This window comes from Nicotiana tabacum, chromosome 22 (assembly GCF_000715075.1).
Source record: "Nicotiana tabacum cultivar K326 chromosome 22, ASM71507v2, whole genome shotgun sequence".
Taxonomy (NCBI): Eukaryota; Viridiplantae; Streptophyta; class Magnoliopsida; order Solanales; family Solanaceae; genus Nicotiana; species Nicotiana tabacum.
This window is the reverse complement of record NC_134101.1, coordinates 198,846,974-198,854,907: the sequence shown is the minus strand read 5'-3', so window position 1 is coordinate 198,854,907 and position 7,934 is coordinate 198,846,974. Positions and strand designations below refer to the sequence as shown.

Below are 7,934 nucleotides of genomic sequence, written 5' to 3'. Positions count from 1 at the left end.
TCTCTTATGGCTAGGAGGTTCAAATTATTGCTTTTGAATCTAACATTTGCCAGATCAATTTTGGATATTATGCGGAGTCATACTTGTGTTCCGATCTAAACGAGCACAATTGGATCAATTGACAGTCACTTCAAAGTTGAGAATTTTTAACTTTTTGTCCAATTATCTGGTATTTGATCACTAGATTTGGCTAATCTCAGTTTGCCCCCGAGTATGAATCCCTTCGAGATGGGATTGTCTTGTTTATCCGCAAGTACGTCGTGGATGACCAAAATTCTGGCAGATAAATTCAAGATTGCAAAGAAAGCCCTTAACAATGTTGAAGGAGTCATCATGTAAGTCTCTGCATAATGTATTCTAGCTTTAGGATTTTGCAGGAATGGTTAGTTACTGGAATGTCATTAACCCATTTTTGGTTGAGGGTTTTCTTGATTTCCGAAATCATTTATTTAACCAACTTACATAGGATATATGTGACGAGAATTTCAGTGTAGAAGTGTCCTAGCTCATATTTGGAATTGCATAATGTCTCACTTGTGAACCTTTCTCAGGAGCTCATATTTGATTCCAGTCACGGCCTACTACTTTTTAATTACCTATTTATGCATTATTGTCCTCCAATGACAAAAAGAAAGAATTTTAAAACCCAACCAGTTAATTAATGAAAAGGCAATCTGGTATTTTTAAGTGGAGAAGGAATGAGAAGTTGTTTATCATTCACCCAGATTTGAAATTGGAACAGCGAATTCTCAGTCACAAAATAAAGAAAAGTATTAAAAGATGAAAAGGAACACACTAGCTAAAGGACTCACCATTATAACGGGATATGTTTGTTCTTTTCAAAGTAACTCCTCATCCTTATAGGCATGAATTTGGATTTAGTGGGATCCAATCCGAGCATTGGATATCGGGTGTAAAACCAAAAAAAAAAAAAAAACTCTTCAATTAACCTTTACCATTTTAAAAATGTTAGAATGTCGGGAACGGAATAGCAACTTATGAAAAGTTCTAATACCATCAAAAGCTTTTAATTCTAGCTTTCTTCCCTTCCATCCCACTTTCATTCTACTATCTTCGCTTCCATCGCAATTCACGGGTGTGTCTTTCTAATAAAAATCAAAGAATATAAAAAATATTAAGAGGGTGTTTGGATTGCCTTTTAAGTTGGTCAGATCAACTTTGAAGCTCTTTTTAATATTTTAGTGTTTGACAAGTCAAAAAGTACGTAAATAAGTTAAAAATTACTTAAAACAAGCTAAAAGCAATAAGCTGGACAACCTCAATTTTTTTTTTTGGCTTATAAGCTATTTGTGCGGCACTTTTTTTTTTAATTCAATCCAACCAGGCTCTAAATTGTAGTTGTTGAATTCAATATGATATACTTCCTTTTCTATTTGTTGAGACTCTCTTGGGGCTCGCCCCAAGTTAGGCACTAACGCCCCAAGACTCACGTGTGGAACTCTTTGTTCACGAGGCTTATGCTCCAGGCACCCGATTGCGTGCCCCCTATAGGCGACGCTTAGCGCCTAGAACTCACCTAACAGCTCTTGCAGAAATTACGTTGTAAATTCCTTACTTAACATCACAACAACAACAAACTTAGTGTAATCCCACATGTGAGGTCTAGGGAGATATGTGTGTGTAGACTTTACTCCTAACTTGTGAAGGTAGAAGAGCTGTTTTCCATAGATCCTCGACTCAAGAAACAATGAAAATAAAGCAACGAACAGTAGCAATAACAATGAAATAGGGTAACAGAAGCGAATAACACAACATGTAATAATAAAGAACACGGAATACGAAAAATACAAGAAAAATACTAGTACTACTGGTAAGCCAAAGAGAAACTAACAACTACCTGTCAAACTTCTTTCGGCTGATCCTAGACTGGATACATTTTCCCACTTCACAATTTAATTATCCTGCATTTATCCAAATATTTCTGCTCAATTATCAGGTTATTTACTCAATCGTTATGTTCTTTATTTCCTGTAACTTAAAGAAAATATCTTTTGTTTCTCTTCCGAAGCCAACACCGTTAACCTCGGAAGGGTTGGGTTCATTGGCAAGTTCTAAGTCAGGTATGCAATTTCATACTTTTTGTGTTTCAGGCGGTCAACTAGGTGAATCTCTTAAGGTCCTTCCAGCTGGTTCAGGATGTGCTGCTACTGATGTACCACAACCAGTTGTTCAGCAGAAAACCAAATTGATAATTGAAGAACTAAATCTGCAAAAAGAAGGTGCTAACTCGATTTTTTTACTCTGACTTTCTTCAGTTTTGGTGTGATAGCTTTCTTGTCTGTGGAAGCTCTTTATCGAACAAAATATACGGGTATCGCGTTACCAGCTGTGTCACTGTAACTTCATGTATTGGAAAGGAAAAATATTGTCACAAGTTTGTTTTGGTCATTCTTAGCTGTAGAGGGTTTTGTTATGTCATGGAAAGTAGTTGAAGTCAAGATAAAGAAAGATAAAAGTCTTAGATGGTATTATCAAACTTTAAATATGGTAATTCCTGTGAAGTCCAAATTCATTAATTGAACCAAGCATTTGGACATGAGATTTTCTCACTCAATTCGTGTAAAGCAGGTAAGCTGTGTTGGACCCTCATGGTATTTCGTTAATATTGCTGATAGAATCAAACTGAGTATCGCTGACATTGAAATTCTTGTTAATGATTTGTTTCTTTTAAGGAAGCTGTATAATTTCTTAATGCATCACTGCAAAAGTAGACATGGAAAACATTTTTCTAAACTTTTCAGCAAACAAAACAAAGCGCTGCCTTTTTAAATTAATGTATAATAGGTTTGATCAGTAACATGCATATCATGATATCAAGTTGGGAACTGTGATATGGCTCTACATCTTTTGGGCCAAATACCTTTTTTGCTCAATATCTCAAAACAATGTCGTTATGAGGGTTTCTTTTAGTTAGGCTGTATATAATTGAGGTCAATATCAGGGAATATCCATTTATAGAGCAGCAGCCTATTTAGTCTTATTGGAAACATCAATTAGTAATCACATTAATTCTTTAGAAGTAAAGAGCTGCATTTTGTCCAACTCAGTTTTCTACTGTCTTGGAGCCATGCATCTTGGTTCTGGCTTTTAGTCTTTACAACTTAAACAAGGTTATATAGGCATATTATCTACGCACACTTTGTGTTTCTTCCAATTTATCAGCTGCATCATTTAGTCTATTCCAGTTATGTTATGTGCCAGTACTCATTATTTGGCCTGATCTGCAGAAATAGATACAAATGCAAAAAGACACAGATGCTCAACTGCAACCAAAACATATTCTGTTATCAGGGATCCATGTCCTGCTGCCTCCTGCTCGCCTGATGGGCAGTCTTCTGCTTCAGCGGTCTTTGATCATTCAATTGCGGAGTCTGTTGATTCTGGTACATATGCTGGGACCAGTATTTTGCCAAACGAGAAGATTTTCATTTTCCCCCGGAATGAAAACATGGAGCTTCCGAATGGTGCTTGTGTTTTGCCTTGCAGCGATGAAAAATGGGTTGCTGCTAGCTTAGAATTGAATCGAAATCGCTAATTGCAGAAACTTACTTTTGTGATGCTTTTTGATGAATCTTGTTGATAAGCGTAACTCAGATAATGCTGCTTTCTTTTGTAGGAGTACTACTATATATTTGTGTAAAAGAAACCATCTTTGGACAATTGATATAGAAACTAATCTAGGCTATCTCGTCTGAGTATGCTTATGAAGAAATTTCTAGATGCCGTAATACTTTTTAGAAAACGGGCAAAATGTTAGTTTGCGAAGCAAGAAAACACAAGAGTAAACAGTTTAACCAATTCTGAGATATCCTTTGCTGGCACTCTTTAGCCCTATGTCTCTTATGGCTAGGAGGTTCAAATTATTGCTTTTGAATCTAACATTTGCCAGATCAATTTTGGATATTATGCGGAGTCATACTTGTGTTCCGATCTAAACGAGCACAATTGGATCAATTGACAGTCACTTCAAAGTTGAGAATTTTTAACTTTTTGTCCAATTATCTGGTATTTGATCACTAGATTTGGCTAATCTCAGTTTGCCCCCGAGTATGAATCCCTTCGAGATGGGATTGTCTTGTTTATCCGCAAGTACGTCGTGGATGACCAAAATTCTGGCAGATAAATTCAAGATTGCAAAGAAAGCCCTTAACAATGTTGAAGGAGTCATCATGTAAGTCTCTGCATAATGTATTCTAGCTTTAGGATTTTGCAGGAATGGTTAGTTACTGGAATGTCATTAACCCATTTTTGGTTGAGGGTTTTCTTGATTTCCGAAATCATTTATTTAACCAACTTACATAGGATATATGTGACGAGAATTTCAGTGTAGAAGTGTCCTAGCTCATATTTGGAATTGCATAATGTCTCACTTGTGAACCTTTCTCAGGAGCTCATATTTGATTCCAGTCACGGCCTACTACTTTTTAATTACCTATTTATGCATTATTGTCCTCCAATGACAAAAAGAAAGAATTTTAAAACCCAACCAGTTAATTAATGAAAAGGCAATCTGGTATTTTTAAGTGGAGAAGGAATGAGAAGTTGTTTATCATTCACCCAGATTTGAAATTGGAACAGCGAATTCTCAGTCACAAAATAAAGAAAAGTATTAAAAGATGAAAAGGAACACACTAGCTAAAGGACTCACCATTATAACGGGATATGTTTGTTCTTTTCAAAGTAACTCCTCATCCTTATAGGCATGAATTTGGATTTAGTGGGATCCAATCCGAGCATTGGATATCGGGTGTAAAACCAAAAAAAAAAAAAAAACTCTTCAATTAACCTTTACCATTTTAAAAATGTTAGAATGTCGGGAACGGAATAGCAACTTATGAAAAGTTCTAATACCATCAAAAGCTTTTAATTCTAGCTTTCTTCCCTTCCATCCCACTTTCATTCTACTATCTTCGCTTCCATCGCAATTCACGGGTGTGTCTTTCTAATAAAAATCAAAGAATATAAAAAATATTAAGAGGGTGTTTGGATTGCCTTTTAAGTTGGTCAGATCAACTTTGAAGCTCTTTTTAATATTTTAGTGTTTGACAAGTCAAAAAGTACGTAAATAAGTTAAAAATTACTTAAAACAAGCTAAAAGCAATAAGCTGGGCAACCTCAATTTTTTTTTTTGGCTTATAAGCTATTTGTGCGGCACTTTTTTTTTTAATTCAATCCAACCAGGCTCTAAATTGTAGTTGTTGAATTCAATATGATATACTTCCTTTTCTATTTGTTGAGACTCTCTTGGGGCTCGCCCCAAGTTAGGCACTAACGCCCCAAGACTCACGTGTGGAACTCTTTGTTCACGAGGCTTATGCTCCAGGCACCCGATTGCGTGCCCCCTATAGGCGACGCTTAGCGCCTAGAACTCACCTAACAGCTCTTGCAGAAATTACGTTGTAAATTCCTTACTTAACATCACAACAACAACAAACTTAGTGTAATCCCACATGTGAGGTCTAGGGAGATATGTGTGTGTAGACTTTACTCCTAACTTGTGAAGGTAGAAGAGCTGTTTTCCATAGATCCTCGACTCAAGAAACAATGAAAATAAAGCAACGAACAGTAGCAATAACAATGAAATAGGGTAACAGAAGCGAATAACACAACATGTAATAATAAAGAACACGGAATACGAAAAATACAAGAAAAATACTAGTACTACTGGTAAGCCAAAGAGAAACTAACAACTACCTGTCAAACTTCTTTCGGCTGATCCTAGACTGGATACATTTTCCCACTTCACAATTTAATTATCCTGCATTTATCCAAATATTTCTGCTCAATTATCAGGTTATTTACTCAATCGTTATGTTCTTTATTTCCTGTAACTTAAAGAAAATATCTTTTGTTTCTCTTCCGAAGCCAACACCGTTAACCTCGGAAGGGTTGGGTTCATTGGCAAGTTCTAAGTCAGGTATGCAATTTCATACTTTTTGTGTTTCAGGCGGTCAACTAGGTGAATCTCTTAAGGTCCTTCCAGCTGGTTCAGGATGTGCTGCTACTGATGTACCACAACCAGTTGTTCAGCAGAAAACCAAATTGATAATTGAAGAACTAAATCTGCAAAAAGAAGGTGCTAACTCGATTTTTTTACTCTGACTTTCTTCAGTTTTGGTGTGATAGCTTTCTTGTCTGTGGAAGCTCTTTATCGAACAAAATATACGGGTATCGCGTTACCAGCTGTGTCACTGTAACTTCATGTATTGGAAAGGAAAAATATTGTCACAAGTTTGTTTTGGTCATTCTTAGCTGTAGAGGGTTTTGTTATGTCATGGAAAGTAGTTGAAGTCAAGATAAAGAAAGATAAAAGTCTTAGATGGTATTATCAAACTTTAAATATGGTAATTCCTGTGAAGTCCAAATTCATTAATTGAACCAAGCATTTGGACATGAGATTTTCTCACTCAATTCGTGTAAAGCAGGTAAGCTGTGTTGGACCCTCATGGTATTTCGTTAATATTGCTGATAGAATCAAACTGAGTATCGCTGACATTGAAATTCTTGTTAATGATTTGTTTCTTTTAAGGAAGCTGTATAATTTCTTAATGCATCACTGCAAAAGTAGACATGGAAAACATTTTTCTAAACTTTTCAGCAAACAAAACAAAGCGCTGCCTTTTTAAATTAATGTATAATAGGTTTGATCAGTAACATGCATATCATGATATCAAGTTGGGAACTGTGATATGGCTCTACATCTTTTGGGCCAAATACCTTTTTTGCTCAATATCTCAAAACAATGTCGTTATGAGGGTTTCTTTTAGTTAGGCTGTATATAATTGAGGTCAATATCAGGGAATATCCATTTATAGAGCAGCAGCCTATTTAGTCTTATTGGAAACATCAATTAGTAATCACATTAATTCTTTAGAAGTAAAGAGCTGCATTTTGTCCAACTCAGTTTTCTACTGTCTTGGAGCCATGCATCTTGGTTCTGGCTTTTAGTCTTTACAACTTAAACAAGGTTATATAGGCATATTATCTACGCACACTTTGTGTTTCTTCCAATTTATCAGCTGCATCATTTAGTCTATTCCAGTTATGTTATGTGCCAGTACTCATTATTTGGCCTGATCTGCAGAAATAGATACAAATGCAAAAAGACACAGATGCTCAACTGCAACCAAAACATATTCTGTTATCAGGGATCCATGTCCTGCTGCCTCCTGCTCGCCTGATGGGCAGTCTTCTGCTTCAGCGGTCTTTGATCATTCAATTGCGGAGTCTGTTGATTCTGGTACATATGCTGGGACCAGTATTTTGCCAAACGAGAAGATTTTCATTTTCCCCCGGAATGAAAACATGGAGCTTCCGAATGGTGCTTGTGTTTTGCCTTGCAGCGATGAAAAATGGGTTGCTGCTAGCTTAGAATTGAATCGAAATCGCTAATTGCAGAAACTTACTTTTGTGATGCTTTTTGATGAATCTTGTTGATAAGCGTAACTCAGATAATGCTGCTTTCTTTTGTAGGAGTACTACTATATATTTGTGTAAAAGAAACCATCTTTGGACAATTGATATAGAAACTAATCTAGGCTATCTCGTCTGAGTATGCTTATGAAGAAATTTCTAGATGCCGTAATACTTTTTAGAAAACGGGCAAAATGTTAGTTTGCGAAGCAAGAAAACACAAGAGTAAACAGTTTAACCAATTCTGAGATATCCTTTGCTGGCACTCTTTAGCCCTATGTCTCTTATGGCTAGGAGGTTCAAATTATTGCTTTTGAATCTAACATTTGCCAGATCAATTTTGGATATTATGCGGAGTCATACTTGTGTTCCGATCTAAACGAGCACAATTGGATCAATTGACAGTCACTTCAAAGTTGAGAATTTTTAACTTTTTGTCCAATTATCTGGTATTTGATCACTAGATTTGGCTAATCTCAGTTTGCCCCCGAGTATGAATC

General features: G+C 36.1%; 1 protein-coding gene across 5 annotated transcripts; it reads left to right on the top strand.

The window, feature by feature from the left end:
* Positions 1-178: 178 nt before the first annotated feature.
* Positions 179-7,563, top strand: LOC142176332 (uncharacterized). Of its 5 annotated transcripts, XR_012704832.1 has the most exons (5): positions 179-335; positions 2,112-2,240; positions 3,249-4,192; positions 5,969-6,097; positions 7,106-7,563. XR_012704832.1 is itself a non-coding variant. In XM_075243513.1 (3 exons), exons 1-3 carry the CDS (start codon positions 4,174-4,176, stop codon positions 7,411-7,413), a joined length of 456 nt encoding a protein of 151 aa, XP_075099614.1. In that variant the 5' UTR covers positions 4,036-4,173; the 3' UTR covers positions 7,414-7,563. The 5 variants fall into 5 exon arrangements, 2 of the variants coding, with proteins under 2 accessions (XP_075099614.1, XP_075099613.1); XR_012704831.1 differs by lacking the exon at positions 179-335 and having other exon boundaries at positions 1,984-2,240; XM_075243513.1 differs by lacking the exons at positions 179-335; positions 2,112-2,240 and having other exon boundaries at positions 4,036-4,192.
* The last annotated feature ends 371 nt before the right edge of the window (positions 7,564-7,934 follow it).